Below are 24,783 nucleotides of genomic sequence, written 5' to 3'. Positions count from 1 at the left end.
ACCTGAGAAGTTTATTCCTTTTAATTGTAGACAACAAAAATATGCTGAAAGCACAGTCTAACCCTACCCTGCAAATGACAAGCTGTCATTCTGCTTGTATGATTTTCTGACATTCTTCAGAGAGATGTGGGCATCCGTTTTTGCCCTCACAGGAGACATCCATATTGTCTGCTATTTATAAAATTGTCATTCGTTTTGTATTTGTATTCATATGCAACCTTGGACATCAAACGGACTTTTTATTCAAGGCATTTATGGTGCCTTACTGGAGATTGTCCCTCTCAGCTGGGGAAGTATCACCAGGATCTTTGTATAGGCAGCTTCTAGAATGAGGTGTCTACATAGGTGAGGGGATGTGAGTTTTTTTTTTTTTTTTAAAGGCTGCTACAGTTACAGAACGTAAGAAGTATGCTAATAATGTTTGAGCATGTGTGTGTGCACATGTGTGTTCATGTTGAGACAAACCACTGAACCATAAGGTATTAGGACCATGTCAGACTACTGCAGAATGATGGGTGATGTAGGTAACACAGTATAATTTTGTAAGGCGTTAATGCTGGTCATATTCTTTACATGAGATCTCCGTACTATGCTGCGTTGATAGAACCATGAATAGTAACAACAGAATTAAATAATTAAAAAAAGAATGCAACTTATTTTCTGTTTCAGTTTGGTTTGGTTTCAAAGTAATCCAGATACAGCAAAATGAAAGCAGTAGGTGAAATGCTGAGAAAATTTTATTTTAAAATCCATCTATACTTTTATTTAAAAATAAAGGTAGACTGGACTGTTAAACAACAGCTTAACAGTATGCAAGAAAAACTCCTCTTTCAAATATAAAAAGTGTCATTAATTATCATCAGAAGAGTTTTATAAGCTCTGTTTTACTATGTGACATTTTCTTTTAGGGTGGGTACACTGAAATTCTCCTCATGTAAAAGTGAGGAGTAATTTGTAGAATTTCTTTTAGTCTAGGGTAACTTCCAACTGCCCTTAACACAAGAACAACATCAAAACCAACCAAACAAACAAAAACCACCAAAGAACAAAGAAGATAAATAAAGACAGGCCAAATTTGGGAATTATAGATAAAAAGTATTTAAGCTGACAAAAACAGTGAAGGAAGTGAGTCAGACTGAAACTTAAGTTAAAACTTCATAACTTGTCTTATGTTATAGTAGCTCAAACAAAGTTTATTACAAATTATTTTTGGCAGTGTAATTAGACATTTGAATTATTTGAACAGATGGAAAATGTTTTGGTCCAAATTATGTTTTTTCTCACTTTATTTTCTGGTAAATGACACAACAGTCTTCTCATAGTCTGGAAAAATGAAGGAATGAGAGAAAATACAGAAGCACAAAACACAGTAAATTTAATTATACAGCTGTGTAAAAAAGTCTTGTGAAATAAGAGTGCTTCCACAGTGTTTCAATGATATTTTTTTTGATCCTTCCTATTCTCAGACTTTCTTTTAGCCTGAAGATATTCATCTTCATGGCACAACAAAATTATTTGTAAGTAGTGGTATAACCAATCCAGTCTGTTACCTATAACTTTGTGGTTCTCCATCGTGATACTGATGGACATTAACAACTTTTCTTGGCAATGATGAAACCACAAAAGTGCTCCATAAGATGTAATTAAAAATTGTATTTTGTAATCTTGTTTTGGACTTCTTTTTAATATTTAGCGTGGCCATGTACAGCTTTGACAGAAGTAAACCGATACATGGAATTAATTTCAGCAGGCCATATGCGTGCCTTACCTTGTAATGACAGTGGACAGTTGACGTCAATGGGGCTGGGATGAGCACCTATGACAATGAAACTCCACTGTCTTTGCTTTGAGCTTGTGAAATCATTTTTTTGGGGACTTAAGTAAGAAAATCATCAGTAAGAGATGGAGAAATTGGAGAGCAAAAAAGGATCAAAACCAAGGGACAAGCTGTTGTGATGTGGCATAATCCTTGTGGAAAACAGTAGTTTTCTGATGTGTACCACTATAGAAGTTATTAGTATTTCAAGCACAGATCTGTCCCATTTGAAATGAATGTGAATATTATCATGGAACTTGTGACTTGTTCTGTGCTTCAGCATTTTATTTTTATTTTATTCTGGCCTGTTTGTGCTATTTCATTATACTCATCATCATATATGTGTCCTTATTTCTGCTTTTTATGATTTTCTTTTAGATTTTCAGATCGTTTAAAGAGTTCTTGATGCAATCATGTTAATTTTTGCTGTACTTCTAATCTTTCCTCCCTGTTAGGATAATTTGCTGTTGTGCCCTTATCTTGTGTATTTCTTTTTTCCTTATCTCTTCTCAGATACTTGCATTTCCCTGAGCTATTTGAAGTCCATTACCCTTATTTTGTTATTTGCAATTTAAACGAAGAGTGGAAGACTTATCATTTTTATGATCTCTTTCACTTCAATTAACTTCCACTTTAAGATTCTCAACCATTTCCTCTGAAAGAATTTGAATTAAATCTAAAATAGCTAATTTCTGTGTAATTTCCTCCACTTTGTGAAAGGAAAATACAGTAGCTAGTGTGTTCAAAGGATTGAGTATATGTCCTGCCTTACTGCTTTTGCCAGCAGATCCCAGTTGGCTATACTCCCATCTAACCATTGGGTCCTGCCATTTTAGGTATTTGTAGTTTCTGCCCTTTGGACGTCTCCAGTAGTTGTTATAGTAAAAATGCTTCCTGATCAGAAAATCTTTGGTTTATACCCATAATTAAGACAATTTTATTCGTATTCTCTTGCATATTTTAACTGGTATTCAACAAACCTTCCTATCGCTTTTCCCTAGACTTCAGAAGGAAACACACCCTTTAGAAGCCACAACACCTGACTTTTCCTGTCTGTTCTTCTAGGTTTCTGCGTTGATGTTCATTGCTGTTTATCCAGCCCCATTGCTGTAACATCACTTTGATTACACTAATGTGTCAAGACCATAATGTCTAGGTAGTTACCCCTCAGACTGCTGTATCTGTGGTTCTGTATTTCAGATGTTTGATGGGTCACTTCGTGTTCTCCCTTTCCTCTTGTGATGCGTGTCCACCCTCAAACTGTGCAGCCAGATGTCACCCCGGGCATGGTCTACCATTATTTCAAACTGCAGACATAGAAGGTATTACCTCATATCTTCAGGAAAATTAATGTATTAAGCTAATTAAATAACTGCTTCTGTGCTTGTCAAAATATTATATTTATACGTGAGAATTATTCTTCCAAATTATTGAAAATAATTTCACTGAATTAATGCAATATGCCATTTAGATTCCTGGCATATAATGCCTGTTTCGACACTAATACTTAGGGAAAAATTTAATCTACTCAGTTCTTTTCTGACATCTCTGTAGAAGACAAGGCGAGGATCAATGCATGCATAGCCTTTCATTTTTCCCAATTTTATGTAAATTAAAGGGCAAAAAATGAGCACCATTTTATTCCATTATGCCTACTACAATCACTGGTTCATTTTCCTTGTTGCAGCCTACTTGATGCACTTGTTTTTCCTTTTTTTGGAAGTATCGCTTTCCCAAGTTTAATCACCCAGATACTCAAGTGTTAGCTGAGTACACAGAGAAGTGTACGTATTTTTAGCTACTTAAAAGAGAACCAACAGGAAAATTCACTAGGCTCCAAAAGTAGTACCTGAAAAGGAAATAAATCTTTTAGCAAAAACAAATGATTTCTTTACAGTGTTCAAACAAACAAAAAAAAAAAAGAAAAATTAAGCATTCTAGTGGTCACTGCAGTAGCTGGTTTTAGATATTTTTAAAAATAAGAAAAAGTAATGAAACAATGTGAATTAATATTGAAATGGAATCACTAAGGTTAGGCAATATCAATCCAGAGGAGCTGAACTGTGATATAAATATGAAGATGAAAAGTTTATTAATCAGAATACTTATTGTAGGGTTGATTTAACAGTTACCCAACATTTTGTGAGTTTTTTCAGAGAGATGGAATTTGTCAGCCTGAAAATATGGGCTGAGAAGTCATGCTTTAGCAGTCTTGGAAGAAATCAGTGTAGTAAGTATGAAGCTCTTGGGTAAAGAATAATGTGATGAAGAAAATCTGGAAAGCCATTAATAATAGTAAATGTAGTCTTCCTAAGTCTTGCAAATAAAAAATAGTGGATAAGAGAAAATTGGATCATATGGTTTGTTTTGATTTTCAGAATGTTTGAGTAAGGCTTTTTCCAACATCATTCAGCAAACTAGCCTTATCCAGAAAAACATGGAAAACTCTGCTAAATTCTGAAGGAGGAGTGTAAATCCCAGTAAAGGCAATGGATTTTCATTAACCATCAAACACATTTTTCAGCATTTTGCTGAAACTTATGAATAAAGGGAACAAATAAAGAAATAAAGGTAGCAGTGGCACGAATCCTAAAGATAATTTCCTGATTTAGAAAGGAATGAGAGAAAATAACTCAAAGTAAATGCTTTCTCAGCTAGAAAAATTCTAATAGCGGTGTCCCTTTGGGATCATTAAGGGTATTGGATAAATTCAGTATACCTACTAATGATGTGTTAGAAAGGTTGAATTGTGAGATGCAGCTTTGCTGACAAAGAAAAATGCTCTAGCTTAGTCAAGATTAAGCAGGATTGTGAGAAACTCCAGAAGGAATAGCAGTGAAAATGAAATGCAACAGAACAGATATAGAAAAATTCTCAGAAGAAAGGACACTTGCAATGGAAAATACAAGTGTTTTCCAGATAACTTGTAATATATTCCAGATAATTTGGAATATATTGCAGGATGCATCAAGGTTTCAGTGTGGAGTGCAGATACACATCTCTCAGTGGAAAGTGTAAAGCAGACATTTAAATCTTTTTCTTAAAAAATAAAAACCAAACCAAAAAAAAAAAATTAAAGAATTGTAGTAAGAGTCAAGATCAATGTCGATGGAGAAGAATTGTATTATACTGTCATGAAATGCCAATTTCTTAACATTTTATTCTTCCTACTCTCAAAGCCTTTATATTAACACATTTTAGATCTAGTCTCTTAACACTGGGTAGGTACACATAGCTTTGCAACTAAACTGTGCATAAAGTCTGGAACACAATAATAAAGTTGCCTTGGGTGAGCCAGCAAATTAATTTTGCTTATGAAGTGTAACTTATAAAGCAGTTTCGCTGAGCTGATTGAAGGATGGGTATTCACTTGAGAGATAATTGAAGAAATATTCAGAATAAAAGTATTCTCATGGCTTCATTGCTGGAAAAAAAAAAGGTATTCAAACCTAGTTTCTGTGAGACTTAATCCTAAAAATGTGAAAGCATGAAAGATGCTTATCAATCACAAAGAGCACGGCTTGAAATGATCGCTAAGACTGAACCTGGCTACCAACTGCCTTTTATAGATGTTTCTATTTCACATTAGCTTGAGATTTTGTATAACCTTAAAGCCTTGTCTGTAACTCGCTGGTTCTCCTTGAGAACTTATGAAATCTGCAGGAGAGTATCAACCAGTATTATATCTCATGAACAGGTCAAATGAGCGTTTGACTTTCCCATACATACTTGTCACAGGACACTGATGGCTTCAGGTGTAATTGCTCCCCTCTGACTGATTCAGCTGCTGAACTAATCAATGTATTTACATTAATTTTCTTAAAGTCTGAAACTTCAAAACTCATTCCATGCTTTTTTTTTCTTCCCCCTCTGAATTAAAAATGTATAGAAGCTCACTTTTTGTCATTGCTGATAGAATTTAGGTTTTGCCTGGCTTCTCTTTATTTTCTGAAGTTTCTTTCATCTTTACACAAACCAGAAGACAAAGTGGATTTTACTCTTGATGCAAATCTGCAGTTTTAACATCACTGTTTAAAAAATGTAATTCCATTTTTTCCCAATGATAAAATTATGCAAAGGAACGACTATTTCAGTAAAAGTCTGACTTTTTTTTTGTAAAATAGATTTTACACATTAACTTATGCACATGGATGAAAATATAGAACTGACCCTAATTTGCTTTTCTCCAGATATTTTTGATAAAACAACATAAACATTATTTTCCTCGTTTGTTTGTAAGTTCTTTCTGAGTCTGGTAAGCTTTCTACAGCTTTTGCTGGTTTTGTTGTTTTGCAGTTTGCTTGCCAATGCTTATTGAAAATGATGGTAATAAACCTGACTCACTGCTGTAGCAAAATACAATCATGGGTGATAAGAAAGTTGAGATTTTCTATGAAGGTTTCATATTAGAAGGGTTCCAATGAGTCTTCTGTGAATTTTATTTCTTTCTAAATTAAAAAAGAGTAGAGAAGGGAAGACTTACCACTTCTGTAAGCTTAAAAATATGCCTCCCAAGATCTGGCTTATTGATTAAGACAAGTAAGAACAGAAAATTGTAATGTGCATTATTCTCTTAGCACTAGAATCTGCTGAGTAGGGATAAATTTCTTTTACTTCAAGGAATAGACTGATGGTTTTCATAGTGTCAGAAAGGCTTAAAGTGGCTCAGGTGCCTCAGTATCACTCAATGAAAAATTAGCATGGGATTTAGGAAAACAGCAAAAAAAAGTCTAATATTGTCCTTCACCCAAGGTGTTATGTGTGTATTTGGAAAGAAAAGGGAAAGTCTGTGCCCCAGCTCTACTTGTAAGGTTCATTAAGAAGCCTGTACGCTGCATACCATAAAGCCTGTATGCTGCCCCAGTATGTTGAGCTAGAACAGCTCTTGAAACTTCATTCTGGCATTATTACCTCTGCTACAGCAACCTACATGCTAATTTTACCAATATGTCACAAGGCTGGCTCAGATCTAAATACCCCTGGAAGCAGTGCAGAGCTTGGCCCCTTTTACTTATTGAGTCTGATAATGTCTGTCCCAAGGAAAAGGGCATGGAAAACATTTTTTTTTCTCCTAATATCCCTGCAAAGAGGTCAACCACAAAGGTAGTATTTTTTCTCCCTCTTCTATTCAGCCAGTTGTATAGTTCTCAGCATCACTGCAAAAACACATCTGCACGATATACCCTAAATAGGACTAAGCATCCTTTTTGAAAGATATTATCTGCAGCAAGGCTTGATTGGTATCAGCCTATAGGACAGAGGAAGCTGAACAGAGAAGGGTGTGTGTGTGTGTAGGGAAGGCGAATGGATTCTGCTGTGTTCTTGTCTTCAGGGTCCTGTAGAAATACTGAAAAAAATGAAGACGTCTGTCTCTGAGGGCTTTTTCCCTTTATCCATGCCACCATGCCTCACAACAGCAACCATATAGATCTTTAAGTACACTTAAAGCCGTTTTGCTGATGAACACAGATGTATCAGTATTTTTGAATATTAGTACTTAGGTTTTGATGGTAATAGCTAACAATATGACGGAAATGTTCTTGAAAGGTTTTGTTTGATATCCCTTCTGCATTCTTACTCCATTCTGTGTTCTCACTATCTGTTTTTATCCAGTGACTTAAAACTTTTGAAGAGTTATTCAGATGCTTTTAAGTTGTTAATTCTGTGAAAGATTTTTAGTACGTTAGCCCTTCAGAAGTGTAAATGTTTTCCATGTCAAGAACTGGAGGGATGAAGGGTGTAAAATGTTACACTTCCAAGAAAAGCGGAACTTACAGATACGCATGTAACGATGAAAGGATTGACAGATCTGACTTCTCTCAGCCAGATCTGTTAACTTCATCTGATGTAAAAAAAAATTCCTATCAAATGAGGACAGAAGAGAAGCAATATTGGCGTTTGTACATCATTCATTTCCCAAGGTTATGAAATGTCTAATGCATCGATATGACGTACAACAGCCAAAAGGTTTGCATGTCTTCATTTTCATAGCTTTTTACTTTTTAGCCAGGAGATATCTATACAAGGTTTACCCCCTTGCTGTTCTAAATCTAGAAACCTTTATAATTGTGTTTAGGCTTTTAGATAGGATTGTTCAAGCAGTAAGAGTACTGTCATCCTATTCTCTGCACCTCTTATAACCATCCTAGTCCATTTCTGATGGCCTGTTTGTGCTTTTGTTCTAAATTCATGGAACAACCATGCCCAATATAGGTTTGCATTTCTTTTGTATTTTCATTTTAGTTTTTATGTATTTATAACTAAAGAAGAAATTTGGCATTTAATGGACAAATGCACACTGATCGTTGTGCTTTTGAATAGACCTTTTGCGTGGTTAAGGATTGTTGAGAGCCTAGCTTTGCTTTGAATGTTGATTTTTACAAACTTGGCTGACTTCTGTAGATCTGAAGCAAAATCTTTATTCAGGCTGAGAAAAAGATGGTGCATGCTTTAGAACTTTTTTGGTTGGTATAAAGGAATTGAGAAAGTGGAGGAGGAATGTATCTTCCTGCCATGTTAAGCAGGAAAAAATTGTTGAAAGTGTTTCTGAGATTAAAGAGTAGTCTCGAACTGACATTGTATCTTGGACTAGAATCTTGTATTAACTGTGTTTCTGGTCTCATAATGTTATTTAACAGAGGACAGTTGTTCAGCAGCCTTAATCACATGTAATATTGCACAATTAGCAGACTGTTCAGCAAAGGCTTCAGTCTCAGCATTTTTTCATAAAATATAAAGCAGCAACACAATTTCCATTTCCTCTCATTGCATGAACTCAACAATTCATTACAAAACACACACAAAGAGATGCTTAATAGCTAAGAAATGTGTCTGATCCAGAACAATGAAATGATCTATCTCAGCTCTGTTAGGAAGACAATGTACAGACTCCTGGACTGGGAGCGGCTGTGGTCTTCCTGACAGCCTTCAGAATGAAACTGGATGAATCTCTTTTCACCTCTGCTTTCCCCACAAGCATTTTCAGGTGTTCCCTTAATTAAAATTGTAAACTGCATGAGGCAAAGATTGTTTCTCTGTAGAGACTTCGGTTGGACTCTTACGTCACACGAAGTACAAATAGATACTGATGGGTTTTGTTGTGCTCCTTACTGTAGTACTGATGTACATTGATTTTTATTGGAAATTCTGGTGAGGATTGAATGGTATACTTGGAAAAACAGGCCAGTCTGTTCGGGCTAAACCACAGCCAACCAAACAGTTCCTCTCACTCCAAGGGTGAGAGCTGCAGAATCTGGGGAAGGGTTGATCTGGAGACAGGTCCAACACAGGTCACTTCAGACCTGCCAGTTTTGAAACAGTAGCAGGAGCTGAAATTAAATACCTTTCCATTATCTTCTTGGAATAGAGACATAACGTCATAAATTCTCAATTTCAGTGTTATGAGAAAGTTTCAGAGGTTTTGATTGCTAATGTCTTCTTTATTGCTAGACAGCGGGGCTCATTATTGTTTTCTGATTATAGAAACATGTTATAGCAGAGTTGAAAAAAACGAGCTATGTAAGGCACATCTTGCTGGAAAAAAAGGGCAACTTTATTGCGATTATTACTTCTGTGCTGCTCTGGTTATGAAGGTGGGAACTTTTGTTCCTGGTCATGTGCTGTAAGTGGAAGGCAACCTCTTGAACTGTGGAATGAGAAGATGGAGTGACTTGTAGGAAGGCAAGGACTCCTGAACAAGCAGTGACATCTCTCCTAGCGCTGACCGTGACGATTTTGAAGAAAACTGCCCGTGAACTTTGCAGGGCTGGGGGCCAGTACCGAGGCAAGGGGCCGGGGGGTGCCCCCGGGGCTCTGTGCCGGCCGGGGGGGGTCAGGTGGCAGTGGGGAGAAGCCCCGATCTGGGGGCTCCCCTTCCTAAGGGACCCACGGTCCCACCACAAAACCCAAACGGGAGCAAAGCTGGAAGGGGGGCGGGGGCCTCCGAGGTCCCGGCGGCTGCCGCCTTTGTGAGGGGGAGCGCAGATGAAAGGGGGGGAGTGAGGGGGGCAAGCCGTCGCTGTGCCATTTCACACAACCCCCCCGGTTTGTCTTTTTTTCAGCGTGTGTGGGAGAGGGTTCGGAGGTTTCAGGCGCAGGTGGCTGTGGCTGGAGCTGTCGGGGTGCCGCTGCCCCGGCTCCGCGCTGAGCCGGCGGTGGTCGCCGTCCCCCTCAAACCACCACCGCCAGACCCCCCCGAGCCCCCTCCCGCCGCCTCTGAGGGCTCGTCGGCGATGTCCAGCTCCGAGCAGCCCGAGAAGCGGGGGGTTTAGCCCGAGCTTGCGGCTCCGAGCGGAGATTACAATTAGCCTTTAAAAATGGCTGCTTGGAAGCTGTCAGCCGGGACGCGGCGGGGCCGCTAACTCTCCTCATCCCCTCACAGCCTCCCGCCTTTCATCCCCGCGGGGGTAACAACGGAGGGGGGGGGGGGGGGGGGTCTCAGAGCCCCCTGATCCTTCCCCAGCCGCCTCCCCCCGGTGCGGGGCTGCCGGAGCGGCCCCGGGGCCCGGCCGCCCTCGCTGAGTGGCGGGAGGACGGCGGCGGCCCCCGCCTCCCCGCGCTCCTCCTCGCCGCTGCCTGCGTGTGTGCCGCGGGCGGCGGGGCTACAAAGGAGAAGGGGGAGGCCGGGGCTATATGGTGGAGGGTGGTGTGTGTGTGTGTGTGTCTGTGGGAGAGAGGGGGGAGACGCGTCTGGCGAGGAGAAAGCCCAAGGTCAAGAGGCAGCTCTCCTCCTCCATGGAAGAAGACGGCAGCGATGAGCCGTGAGGAGGACGAAGAGGAGAAGGGGCGGATGGCTGAGGGCTGCCGGGCTTCCCCGCGGGAGTGAGGAGACAGCGCAGAAGGGGCCGGAGGAGACGGCGCCGGGGTCGGGAGGAGGGAGGAGAGGAAGGCCAGGAGGAAGCGGGGGGTTTGAATCTCCCTGCCCGGATCGTTTCTTCCTCAGGGGAAGCTCCTGACGCGGCGCTGCCCCTGCTGCCAGTCCTCCGCGCCTCGGTCCATGGCCCCCGCGGCGAGGATGGAGCCGGGCGGCGCCCTGAGGAGAGCGGGGGCTGCCCCCGCGCCCCCCGGAGCCGGGAGCCCTTTCCCCTCCGCCTGCTGCTGCTGCTTCACCTCGCTCCTGGATGTGAACAGCTGGCTGCTCTTCTACGCCTTCTTGTACCTGGCCCTCTACGCCCAGGTGTCCCAGTCCAAGTCCTGCGACAAGATCTCCTGCTTCTCGGGTCATTGTGTCAACTCCACCTGCGTCTGCGACCAGGGCTGGGTGGGAGACCAGTGCCAACACTGCCAGGGCAGGTTCAAGTAAGTCTCTGCGTATTACCGGTCTCTTTCCCTCCTCTCAAGACCAGTGCTAGCTCTTTTCTTGCTATTTTCACCTGCCTGTGTTTTCCTGTTGTTATTCCCACCCCCCTTGTGTCTGCTCTGATTTTGTTTCTGCCCGGTGGAAGCGTGTGACAGAAGTTAGGGATGAAATAGGCCCCTCCACCTCACGCTCCCTCCCTCGAAGGATACAGGACGCAGTCCTCGGGTGGAAAACTGTACCCGGCGGTGTGCGGCTGGAAATAGGCTGCTCTGTGCCGGGGGAACCGACACGAGGAGAAATCGGCCTGGAGCTGTGTCGCTGCTGTCCCTTCTGGAAGTGTCATGGAAATGACATGGGTACTTCATGAGGCTGCCCAGCGAGCAAAAATTACTGGTGGATGTGAATGACTTTTATCCTTCTGGAAAGTGACAGTCGTTTGCTCATTTTAGTCTTGTTCCCTTTTCTCGCACGTGTTTTACCTAAGTTTGGGCACATTCAGGGTGACATAAATGTAACTGTTACTGAAATGTACATCACAAGTGATGAGGTTTGCAGGAGAGGCGGTGGTATGAATGTAAAACATCTTTGCCAAGGAGTGAGTGGTTAGTGATGCTGGAGCTACCCTCTCATTCTTAAAAGTGGATGTGATACCGAGTCATTGATCAGCGAGACAAAACCATACCCTGACACTTGCTTTTCCCTATGTAGTTGAAGAGAAGACTTAATTTATAGGGCTGTCACTTCCCCCCGCCCCCTTTGGTATCAGGGTAAAGACTGGCAGTGAAAAATGCTGTTGCAGCTAACAGTTCGCTGTTATTTCGCTATATAACCTTGGACAGGACATCTCATTTCATTCCCTTGCAAAACACCACTTAAAAGCAGGAAAAGCAGGAAACTCCGTTTATTAAGTATATTGACGTCTACAGCTGGAAACTGTCCTAATATTTAGCTAAAACAGTATATTGGTGAGGCTGTATCTTACAGAATTCAAATTCTGTCTTTGGAAAGTACTTTAACAGGTTACAGTTGCCTATTTTAAAACGTGTTTCTGAGGACTAAAATCAAGCTATATAACTCCCGTGTCTTTTAAGTGTTTAATCTGTGTATTTAATCACTCATTCCTAAATAAAGGCAAGGTAAATCAAGTATCATGTTAGCTTGGGAAGTTGAGGAGTAGCTGGCATGCAGACATGTTAGCTGAAACAACGCACATGCTGCAGAGAGAAGCAGTTCACTGATACTATTTGGTGGGTTTCTCCATCAGGGAGACTGTAACTGAGTCATAAAGGAAATAGAAGGCAATTATATATATCCTATCTGCATATGAACTTGGTGATAATCTTTTAAAGTTGGTCATCAGCTACCTGCAAGTATTGATGGCACGGGCTGGCCTGTGCCCTGGCACAGCGGGCGAATGCCGTGGGGATTGCGTGGGGAGGGAGGCCCAGGTGATTCTTCTTTGTGTGTGCTGGGCGGCAGCAGGCAGGCTAGCAGAGCATTTCTGTGTTGTAAAGAGATTACTGGTAGCCTTTATCTCGACACCAAGCACGACAGACCCTAACACTGCAAGGGCTGAAGCAAATTTTCATCTCTTAAATTTCAAAGCTTTTTGTTAGTGTATGCTCTGAATGGTTCCTGGAGCCTTTAGCAAGCCATTAAAGGTATATCCTTGGTTGCTTGTTAAAACGTTTGTTTCTTTACATTGTTTGTATTTTTGAGTGAACTTAACGAGCGGAGGAGGCATGGTGGTTGCATTTTCTTAGCTCACTTCTGGTGGAAAGTTAATAATCCATCCCCACCTAGAGGAAGTTCTGCCGGAGTGTTGAAGGGGCACCTCTTCTGCGCTCAGCTAATGCAGGGTTAATTGGTGTGCCTTTAGGAGTTTTGGAGAAATCAGAATAGATTTCTCAACTCTTCTGTATTCTTTCATGATTATTTTTAGAAATGCCAGTGATGCTTGCATTCAGGTTTTTGTCAGAGAAGAGAGCTTTTGCTGTCACATTGGAAGCCTATTTTTTGCTGAGGACACTTTCAATACCAGTATCTTTGATAGCTCATCTTTAATCTTATAAGCAAAATATACTCTGCCATGAAAAATAAGCATTCTGAGTTCTAATGCTTTCCAAGCCCTGTGAGCTGGGGATGGTATGAAATATGTTAATGTTTGCTGCGATGCCAGCAGCAACTCAGAGTGGCTGTGTTTTGAATCTTGAAAATTCAGAAGGGTGTCGAATGGTTGATGAGCCAAGTCTCCGTGTTTACGGAAGAGTTGGAAAATGAATGTTAGTCTGCCTTATGGCCAGACAATTGGAGAGCTTTCTGACTACTGTAGTTATTGGTAGCCTAACTTATTATCATGGAACTTTCGTATATTGTTTCCCTTTGTCTGTGAAGGGTGCGTATCTGCTTTATGCTCAAGTAGCCATGGCTGGATTTTTGCAGCTGTAGGACTCTTACTTCACCAATCATGTACGACGTGCATCACCTCAGAGCAGTTGCTTCTTGCAGGAAGAATTATTATGAAGAGTGCTTCAGAATAATAGAAAGATTGAAAAGTAGGTTTGGCTATTATAGCTACGTTAAGCATTATGTATTGTAGGTATGATGCATACCAATGTTAATAGAACATTGTGTATTCTAAATATTTATATTATTTCATACTTTCAGCAGTTTGAAGTTCCTGGGTGTGCCTATATTACGCAAAATTAAAGATGAATTTTTAGTGACCTAAACTGGACAGAGTAAAGCCTGTTTTCTGACACTAGATCAATTGAGGAAAAAAAAATTTTAAGGGCAAGCTTAAACATAGCAAAATAAGTGGGTCTTTATTCTTCTTCATATAAATCAAATGTGGTTATTTTTCCTCTTCTGGGAATGAGTGACTTGCATTAGCAAACATGAGGAACATTACCATAAGAGAAATACTCTACCTAGGGGCAGCTTGGGACCATTAATTCTTTTGTGACAGATATGTAGCATTTTTGCTTTTCCTTTTATTTCTTTTCTAGACTGAGAAATAACAGCATAGTAGAGAGACATCAGAAATAATTGATCAATCTTAGTAAGCAGGTGTCAAAAGTAACTGACAGTACTACAGTAACCTTGCATTTCCTCTGTAGAGCTAGAATACTTTGCAAATGGATGAAAGAAGGGTGGATGGAGGAAAAATGAGTGAAAAGACTTTCCAGCACTATTTTGTTACTTTTATGTATCAACTCTTGCATTTATTCCTTATATTGTGAAGTTTGTGATAACTTGTTGTAGATATAATCAGACTAGTGGTGGTGTTCTCGCTGTGTAGCATTCACACCTCAGGAGGGGCTGGGCTTCGTCTCTGCTTGGTGGTCAGTTACTCTCTGGTCAAAAGGGCTGTCTGAATGCAATGCTGCCTTATTTCCTTTTGTTTAAAACACTTTTTTCCTTGTGTTCTGACATTATTTTTTTTTGTACCAAAATTAAAAGGGAAATTTAAATATAAAAAGCAAGAGAAAGGAATTCTGTTTGCTTGCTTACTGGAGACAGGCGAAAGACAAGAAAGCCAAAGGGGAGCAGGGTCTGTTTTTATAGCAAGGAGCCTCAAACAGCTCTGTTTTCAAGATGTTAAGAAAAACACAAGCATAAAAACACAACGTTGAGTTTTATTTTCACCTGGTCATTTTCACTGTACTGCATTTACATTTTTTTAAAAGCAGTAATATTCTTTAGAAGTTCTCGTGACTAAACATGGCTGTCCCCAAATACTGTAGTCGTAATATTACTTGAATTTTTCCTACATCATTATGAAAGCAAAAATCCTTTCTATGGTATACTTACGGTATACATATGGTATATGGTATAATATATAGTATATATAATATATATATATACATATACTTATGGTGTACGTATGGTATATGGTATAATTCTTTGAATTATAAATATATAAATAAAGTATAAATAAATAAATGGCACTTCAAGGCCTGGATTGGAAAACACTTCTCTCTTTGGATCTGATCATGTTCTAAGGAATATTGGAAGTGACTGCTAGGTTCATGCATGAAAAAAACACCACCACCACCAAAAAAAAACCACAACAAAACCCCAAACCTGCAGGTAGGTTGCTAACAGTTCCACTGTATAAACATTTCCAGTATTGTGCCCATTTAATTAAAACAAATAAACAAACCCTAAAGCGAACAAACAAACAAAAGACCCAAGTATGTTAATCCCAAGCCAATGTTTGGTAGCTGCTTTCTTCTGAAATGAAATTGCCAGCAGTTGTCAGATCCACCAGGACAGAATTACCATGCTCTGTAATACTTGGCAGCTGCAGCTCTGATGTTGCAGATGCTAATGGCTTTCCATATTGCAGTCAATCCAGACTTTAGATCATAGTCACTTTCTGATCTTTCTGTTGCTGTTTTCCCTCCACCACCTTCCTGAGCGAGGTCCAATTTTTTTGGGTGCCTGAGTGAGAGATTCTGCTTTGCTAGTGGGCAGTGGTGATGTACTACGGCTTTAGTCTCGCCCTGCTTTGTTTGAAGACTGTTTCTCAGACTTGTTGAACGTCACACGTAGATGTGGCAAAACCCCAGAAACTCAGCTGTGCCTCGGTTCCAGGAGTCTCAAGTGCTATTGATTAGCAGGCAGCCCAGGTGCGTTATGGCCAGAGTGACCGGGAGAATAGCTGAGAGAAAATGGAGAGTTTGGGCCTGAAGCCAGGTCAGGAAGCCCTCTGATGAGGTAGGAATTGGTGTCTAGCAGCTACACGTTCAAGTGTTCCATACCATTTCAGACCAAATAAGCTCTAGCCTATCTAATTAAGTTTTATTAAGTTATAATTTTATGTGCAGCACATGGCTTTCTGACCTTGCTACAGTGAAATTGGGAGAAACTAAATGACTACAGCTGCTACTTGGAGGGATGGTAAGGAAAATACTTCTATTGTACAGACAGCTCCCTCTCTTCTAGTAAGCTGTATCTGCAGCTGAAACGTTTGCTGAAAACTTGGCCTTGATTATCTTTTGCTGAGGGATAGGCTTTTGCTACAGGTACGGGAATGTATGTAAGTACTAGGCTGAGCTCAAGTGATTTATCTTAACAAAAGTAGGAAGATGACCTTTGCATGTTGAGCCCTGGTCATAAATTAGTGAAAAATCTGAGCATGTTCCTAGTTGCCTCCTGTAATTAGCAGGGCTTTGATGTTCCTGCACGCTTCCTCTGCACTGCCTTATGGGCATGTGGTGACATTGTCGTAGGCAAAAGTCTGGCAGCAGGGTAATGCAACAGTTTCTTCTGCTCAGAGAACAGTAGATGGCTGGTTAAAGAACAACGTCGTGCCAAACTGCATCTTAACAGCAGGAGGAATAGAAGATCATCAGTTTTGGGGAAAAATAACCCTGATCTTTTGTATATATATATTTTTTTGTTATTTTCCCAAAGAAATGAAAATGCATTTTTTAACTCTGTACCATACTGCCTTGCCAGTTATTGGCCAGTTTGTCCCTTGTGCTTCCATGCAGAGGTAGAAAGTTCTTCCTGTTAATCCCTTTCTTGAGATGTTTCAGGGTCTGTGTTAGGAGCAGTGCTCCTTCCTTTCTCTCTTTTCCTACTGATCCCTTAAAATGACTTTCTTGTAGTTCAGTGCATGTTTTGCAAAAGGAGACAGCAATTGGGAAGGAGGAAGCTGGGTTAACACAGCATTGCATCTATGGGCATTGGGCAATAAGGATAATACAACTTTGCACTTCCTAATGTATTCCTAGGCTTTTCTCTTACTCGGTGGGCTCTGGAGTGGCTGAGAGTGCAGTTCTGGCTGTGAGGTTTCATGGGAATTCTTTTGTTGGAAAACCAGGTAGTCAGGGGTTTGTTTTTGCTGTGTTTGTTCACTGGGGATGCCTGTTCATTGTGGATAAGACCACAACACTTTTCTCTGATGCTGCAATATTAGAAAAGCTCTTTGAACTGTTTCTTGTGTGTGTTTTGTTGTGTTTGTTTCACATTTTTAATACTCTCTCTTTTTTATTTTTTTATTTTTTTTTTGTGTTGGAGTGAGACAGTATCACTAGAAGGCAAACAGTTGTTTCAGGAGTAGATGTAGGATGGAAACAGAACAGTATTCTGCCTTGGTAATGCTGTTCTGGGCAGTCTGTATTTGCAATTGTATTTCAGGAGCTTTTAAAGCCATGGAAAAAAAAATGGTTTTTCTCCTTACTAGAGATACTTTGCAATTACGTATGTAAAATCACAGGAGGAAGCAAAATGGAATATTTTCAGTTTGTTATTTTTATTTATTTATTTATTTATTTATTTACTTTTCACAATGCCAGACCTAGGTGGTAAACTTAAATTAACAATGGAAGCTCTTCTTTCTTCCTACAATCCATAATGAAACTGTAGAGCTTATTGCCACAGGATGTGGACAGATGTATGAGCAAGGCTCATCATGACTGAAGCCATGCTGTTGAAGTTCCAGGTTCAGTACTGATCCTGGTGGTTGTTAGAAGATAGGAGAACCACTGTACTTGTTGATGTAATTTTCTAATTTCAGCCTTAACTAAACTTTATATGTATGACACTGAGTTTTTCTCTCCTGTTCGGGTGGCTGTACAAAAGAGTGTGTATGTTCACTGCTATAAAGTGTGCGGTCTCTGGGGTGATGTGCAGCTGAAGGCCAGCATCCTGTGTCCTGTTCCTATTGACAGTGTGAACTTAATGTAGAGTTGTTTTGTTCCATAAATCTGATTTAATTAGATTCAATTCTGCTTACCTGTAAGTGCATTCTATGACCTTATGTACATTTCTTCTTTGCTCAACAGAATGTTTATTCTGATAGTTTTATTTATTTATATTGACTTACAAAAGAAATGAAGCTTTTAATACTATTCAGTGCATCTGCCCCTACCTTTGAACTTGTTGGTCAGTTACAGTTTTCATGGTGATTGGCACTGGAACAGAAGGCCAAGACTGTCTTTGTTCATTTGATAATGCACAAGTATCTGTTGTCATATGTAATGATGCAGACTGCGCCAGGTAGGTGAGCACCTTTGAGAACATCCCCTTTAATCTTCTTTGCCCAGTCCTAGGTATCTAGTTGTTACGAAGGAAGACCGAGCATATTGATTGATTCGATTAGTGAACCTCCGGAGGCAAGGTTCTTACTGCACTTCTAAATTACCTCCTGCATATTCTCCTTAATTTCTAGAGCTCCTATACAAGATTCCAGTTTCTTCAAAGACAAAACAATTTCCATGTACAAGAACCTTCACAACTTGAATGTGAAAAGGGTGTCAAATTTTCTTATTCCAGGTGAAGCCCTTGTTTTAATCTAAAAGTCTGAATTCTGCTGTCTGCAGAACTTGTACAAGCAGTGTCCTTAAATTGCAGATTGTAAGCAGAAATAATAAAGTTGTTTAAGAAATGAACTGTATTAAAAAGCTACCATTTTACATTTAGCTGCAGCTTCATCCTTCATCCTTCCCGCTTCTCCTTGGCTGAATCTTTCTGCTTCTTTTGTAAGCATCAGTCTTCCTGCTGAGAGTTGAAAAGTACCAGCAGGAACACCTCTCCCCACTGCCCAAGGGAGGCAGCACGATGGGAAAAGGAAACTGTCCCTTTTAGAAATGGTACAGATTTCTTTTGCCTTAATTTTATATTGGACAGTGTCCCCATTAAACTGGCACAACTTCTATTATATGTGGTGAAATCCTGAGTCAGCCTATCAGCTGCAAAACTGCCTTGGTCGTTAGCATGACCTGTATCTAATTCGAGACATGCGTATAATTAGTCTTACTGAAATCAGTGAATTGTGTGTACGAATTAATACCTTTGAAATGCCTTTTTATAAGCCAACGTGTGAATGTCTATGTAATTAAACTATTGGGAGTATTATGATTTTATCTTTGTAAAATACGGTCGCTGTTTTGTTTAAATTTTTATTTTAGTCATGATGCTCTGCCAAATATTTCTTCCACTGTCAATTATTCTCTGCATGTATTAAAATTTTTAAATACATTGATAGTTCATGTGATAAGGAGATTTTGAATTTGTAAGGAATGCATTTTTATTCAAATCATGTTTTAGAAAGTGGAAGCATACGCCATACAAGTGTACTGAACTTCTCTTAGAAGCTAAACCATCTGCACTGAGAGGTGTTTTTTTTGAAGGAAATATCCTTCTGGAGGAAAAAAAAAGTTTTCTATTAGGGTGTGTTTTTTGTTGTTGTTCAGTACTTCATATATTTTAATGTTTTCTGTGGGTTTTCACAGACAACACCAGAAACAAGCACTCTGATTACCTGCTCTGGCAGCTTGCTTTATGTAGGCTATAGAGTAACTCTGACTTAGTTACTGTTTGAGCAGAACATATGCTTTAGAAAAGCATCTGATTATGTCTGAAAACACTTCCAGTGATTGAAAGCCCATTACAGACCTCTCAAAACTCTTCCACTGCTTGATATTTCTCTCCATTTTCTATAACCGGCAAACCCAAATGCATAATCCCCCTAAATCCAGGAAACCCACCCTACCTATTCTGTGTGATGCTTGACTGTGGGGCTGCACGTGTGTGTTGTGCTGGGGATGGAGCTACAGTCTCTTAAAAACACCGCTCCTCCCCTAAGCAATAGGAAACTGCCGATGTGCCAAGTCCATCCCTGTGTGCAAGCCTGCGACCGTCCACAGATTTGGATTTACCAGGATACCAAGGGGCTTGTGGATGCTGGAGCCTGGTTTGTCTGCAGGCTGAGCAGTTCAGTGCTTGGCCCAGTGATGGTGGGAAAGGGGCTGATGATCCTACCAGCCCCAGAGCCTGCTTGCCATTGCTAGGGATGTGTGAAAAGCTCAGCTGCGTTGCACGGACACAAAGGTTGTCTGCAAATACTATGTAAATACCTGTACAAGTTATAGCATTTAATATTTTTAATTTCATTTGGCAAATGCACAGTCTCATGCTGTGCACCTCTTACTTCCTCCGACCAAAAAGACACAATGGATATAGCTTTGGATGGCACATTACTGCAGTTCATATCATCTTTTTTAAAAAGAGTATGAGTAGTTTGTGAGATGCCAGTCTGTCACACTGCACTAGAAATTAATTTCTGTGTATCAAAATCTGGGCAGAAGAGGTAATGAGATGCTACAGGAATACCTTGGGATATTCTTCCATGCATGAACTGAAGTGCGGGTGAAAAAAGTTTTGTTTAAAACACTGCTCTGTAGACAATAGAAAAAAATGCATTGGAAAACTCATGCAGTATTGAAGAACATCTCTCTGCCAGCGTCCGTGGAGATTCTAAGGAGCTGCACAGTCTGGTCTTGGAAAGTATGCTGTGAAGTTTACGTAAGGAGGAGCGAAACATGGTGATAGCTGAAAGCCTGGGCACTCCAGTGAGCTGTAGCAGCTACCAGTCATAAAGGGACAGCAGTGAGCTGTTATCTGAGTGCACCTTTTCATGTGAGGAGGGTGAGCTGTGGGAATTTTCCACCTAGCACTTTCAGCTGCCCTATATATTATTAAAAGCCTGCTGAGGGAACATCAGGGCTGTGCTGATGTCGGAGCCCTGGGTGGTTGTGGTGCCACAAGAGGCATCAGACCTGAGCCCAGCGCTGGCTGTAGCTCCGCGTCCCTTCACCAGTTGTGAGAACCACCTTTGGCTCCCAAGATTCCTGCAGGCAGAAAAACCTCAAGCTTTTAGAACCTCTGGAAAGTAATTTAGCCACCAGCATTTTAGAATATTCTAGGGTAAACACCTTAATCTATTTGTTAAAGCAACAGCATTTTGCAGAAGGTAAATGTGTTATAAAATCTCTCCCAAAACGTAGAGCTTGTGTAACTTGTCTGGAAGAAGTGGATTCCAGGATCAATTCAAACTGGTGTTTTAGTTTGTGTAGCTATGGATGGTAACCTGCTGCTACCCTTGTGTGATGGCAAAATATCTAGTTTGGTGACCCTAATAATGTTTATAAGCAAGCTGACTGTAGAGTATTTCCAAATTTTAAGCAGCATGTGCCAGAAAATCATGATTTGGGTAGGGAATTGTGAAGCCAGGGTATTCTAGGATTACCTGGCAACTGAACAAGTACTGAATTACTTAAGGCTTGGATGCAGACACCTAAAATGACATTCAGCGTTGAAATTTTCCTAGGGATTTAGTCCGTAATTTCTGTGCTTCATTGTCTCATCTATAAAAAGGAAATAACGCTCCCTGTAAGATTAAATACATGAGGCGATCCATGACTGCAATGATGGGGCCACCTAATGAGCTAGGTACTACTTGAGAGAATTGAGAATGCATTTCTTCCTAGAGTGTGATATGTACTATGGCATGAAGTGCTGCTGTCCAAGTGGTGCTGTGTATCTGAAATATGTGTAAAATAGCATTCTCATTAGGTCAGATGGACCTAAACCTAACTTGGAAGCAGCGTGTGTTATTGCAGAATACTTGAAGAGTAAAGTCTTTTCTTATTCAAGACAATCCTTGGAAAAACAGTTTGTACCTTGTCTGAATCACTGGTATTATTTTACTGAAGTTGGTAACAGCCCAAAAGCCTTAACTCCCAACCTCGAATTAAAAGCTAATAGCAAAATATTGTGAAATACAATCATATGCAGTACTACTTAACAGCTATTTTGAAGTTACTGCTCGGCTTGTATGCATAAAATGACATCTATTAGACGTTAAATTCCTGTATCAGCATCAAAGAACCATGCATTTCCAGTTTGCAGGATGTTTGCATTACGCTATTCCAGGATCGCGAGTCTGGATCCACAGTCTTTAATTAAATGTAGATTTTTATTGCAGACGTACTTTTATGTATAGACGTTTGTTTGTTCTCGCGTTGTTGAATTTTCAGCTTGCTCCCTTTTACTTTGAAGGCTAATAATTTGCCTTCAGTGATGAAGTGGATAACGTTGTCATGGAATTCCTGGGATGCAAGAGACTGGACTGAAGAACAATCAGAAGTATCACAAAAGGACCAGGTGCTGCAGTGAAATGTGAGCAGCAGCGATCTTGGTCAAAAGCCTGGCAGGAGAGCTGGGGCTTGTAAAATTTTGGATTACTCTAGTGAGCTTCAGGGAAACTTTCTATTCAAGGTGTAAGTAAAACGAAGGTACCGTGGAACAAGAAGACAAACATGCATCATCGATGTTGTTTTTAACTCACTCGGTGAGAGGGAGAAATTAACCAGAAAAAATATCCTGCTAGCCATGTGGTAGTTGAAAGTATGCTCCTGCTTGTAATGGATAGCAGTGGTGAGTTAAACTCATTCAGCTTCATTTTCTTGCTACGTATCTCTTCTTTCAAAACCTGGGAGAACTTTGATACACTCTGACTTTTTATATGAAGGAAGATTTGATAATTCCAGCTTTACTACGAAAACTGAAATGCTGAATAATTCAACTGTAGGGTAAATTACATGTTTAACTGTTCTTTCCTGAGTCTATACAGTGTATGTGAGAGAATGTACTTCTCAGAGAGGGAGAAAAGAAGAAAGTCTAAGGAAATGAAGAGTAACTCCCATTAATGATTTATGTTTATTTGCAAGCACAGCTTGGAGAATATACTTGATAATCAAATGTACATATGGTATATGCAAGATATACCAAAGCAGTGTAGGGAAAGAGGGGAATGAACTCGATTTCATAGGAAGAGTCAGAGTTGCTCTAAGTGAATTAAGCTGCATGCTTCTGTAGTTCTCTCGTATCAGTAAATCTGTTGTGTTGGCTTCCAAAGTCAACTGAGGCTCATCCAGAGGGTAACTTAAGACACTGGACAGGAGCTGGAAGGTGCTCCTGAAAAATGAAAATACAGGAACAGACTGCTGGTTTTGAAAAAACAAATTTGCACTTGTGTACACAGATGTAATATTAAGACAGCTGTGTTAGAAATGTTTTTGCAGATGTTTTCTAAAACCTTATGCTGATACAAGTATTAAATCTAGAACATCTATATTTAGAACTTTGTTTTTATTGGTATTTTCAATCATGTAGCGCTCTGCAGGAATGATCTGTGAGCTAGTATGATACAGTTTTTCTAGAGCTTCATTTCCAAATTGCTTATAGTAGTGTATTTTTCAGGGAGTGGGGTGGGGAACTCAAGCCCTACGTGCATTCAAGGAAGTACTTAGCCCCAACACATCTCTGTCTTCCTTTGCATCTTGAATGAAGCACTAAGTAGCTGGTCACCAGAAGGGCCTTGAGGAAAAGACATTTTTTTTTTTCCAGCTGTTTGACACATGGGAAACCTCAGGTTGTGTAGTTGTATGAGGTTACCTTGTGAACAAGTGACAGAATTGAAATGAAAGCTTGGGAGTTTATACAAGTTTTTTTTTTTGTAATCATTTCCCAGTCCTCATTCTAGGAAAACTGAATTGTTTTCTAATAGCACAGTACTTTGCTGCAGGTACGCAACGTGGAGTGCTTTGTTTTCTTGGAGGCCTTTACTGTTGAACATTGTCAGATGTAGGAGATGATGTGAAGCTTCTCATTCAGGTATAGATCCACAGCCGAGAAGTTTTGTTAACAGTATTTTTTGACTGACTGTTCCAAAAGGATACCCGATGCCTTTCAGTGCCTGGGCCCGGGCCTCTGTTGGTGCCAGGATAAATGCTGGTGTGGCCTAGAGGTTGGTGAAAATAAGTGAGAGAATTGACCTTGAAAGGTGTTCTCCAGTCAGATGAACCAGACATCAAATCTGGGCTGAATTTCTGGTTGGTCTGTCCTCTATTTTTTTTCTTTTAAATTATTTTTTTGTGTCTGTGTGTGTGGAGGGACAAGCAAGCCACAGTTTAATGTGTTAATGTAACAGTTTGCAAAGCCGTTCATTACCAGGATAATTGCTGATTTTATTTTCAGTTTTATCTGCATCATTAAGGTGCACTTACTGCTTTTGGGGTTTGTACATGTTCAGAAGTCTGTTCAGGAACATAAAATCTCTGCCGTGATGGGCAGCTGAAAGGAAGCAGAATATTCCTTTGAAGTTAGACTGAGGCTTTCTGGTGTTGATTGGCTGCATTGTAAAGTAGCAGTTGCGCTTTGAAAGCAGAACCGGTGTACATTAGATTGCTTCAGAATGATGGAGGCTTGCAGTGTTTTACTGATTTTTTTTTCCCTGTTTTTGATAATTTTAAGGTCACACACAGTAAGGATTTTTTTTAAAAAAAAAAAAAGGAAAAAAAAAGAAAAACACATTTATTTTTAATTGTAGTTAAAACTCTTGCCTCCTAAGGATGGTTCCTTCTTGTAGAGAGTCTAATGCAGTTCTCTCATACATCATTCGTTGTTCACAGTCACCTTATTTTTTTTATCATCCTGATAAATTTAATTGTTTTAATTTCCATCTACTAATGAAGACCAAAGCAGATGCAGGGCCAAATTAATCATATTCCTTATCTTTAAATACAATTTAAAATTTAGTCTGTTTTTCTATGAAGAAGGAAGCATGGTGCAATGAGTGATATTCTGACTTCTGTTGTAACTTTCCAATCTACACATTTCATTCTTGTCTTTGTGCAATTCACTGGGTATGGAGGTAAATTACTGTGCTCAAGACTGGGAGAATGACAAATCTAACATATGCGAAGCTTGGCAAGTATGAGCATGGCGGTGCAACATCTTGAGTGAAAGAAATATTCTCTGTTGTTCTCACAGTTAGGCTGTTGCAGGCTTAGACATCAGTGTATCATATCAC

At 40.1% G+C, this 24,783-nt stretch overlaps 1 protein-coding gene and 1 long non-coding RNA gene across 13 annotated transcripts in view; both read left to right on the top strand.

The window, feature by feature from the left end:
• The window catches only part of LOC136791235 (uncharacterized), a 39,335-nt gene extending 34,245 nt beyond the window's left edge, over positions 1-5,090 (top strand). The window contains exon 17 of the long non-coding RNA XR_010832773.1: positions 3,017-5,090. This is a non-coding gene — a long non-coding RNA (uncharacterized lncRNA). The remainder of the gene's footprint in view (positions 1-3,016) is intronic.
• Positions 5,091-10,285: 5,195 nt separating this feature from the next.
• Positions 10,286-24,783, top strand: part of ATRNL1 (attractin like 1) — a 495,684-nt gene continuing 481,186 nt past the window's right edge. For 3 of the 12 annotated variants that reach the window (XR_010832767.1, XR_010832768.1, XM_013174613.3), the window contains exon 1: positions 10,299-11,113. Coding sequence is in view for 8 of the 12 variants with exons in the window: in XM_013174613.3 (XP_013030067.3) it covers positions 10,812-11,113 (302 nt within the window). In the remaining 4 variants the exon portion in view is untranslated. Of the gene's footprint in view, positions 11,114-24,783 lie in introns of all 12 variants that reach the window. The other 9 variants (XM_013174611.3, XM_013174612.3, XM_013174609.3 and 6 more) reach the window with 7 other exon arrangements.

This window comes from Anser cygnoides, chromosome 7, assembly GCF_040182565.1.
Source record: "Anser cygnoides isolate HZ-2024a breed goose chromosome 7, Taihu_goose_T2T_genome, whole genome shotgun sequence".
Taxonomy (NCBI): Eukaryota; Metazoa; Chordata; class Aves; order Anseriformes; family Anatidae; genus Anser; species Anser cygnoides.
This window is presented reverse-complemented; position numbering and strand designations above follow the sequence as displayed.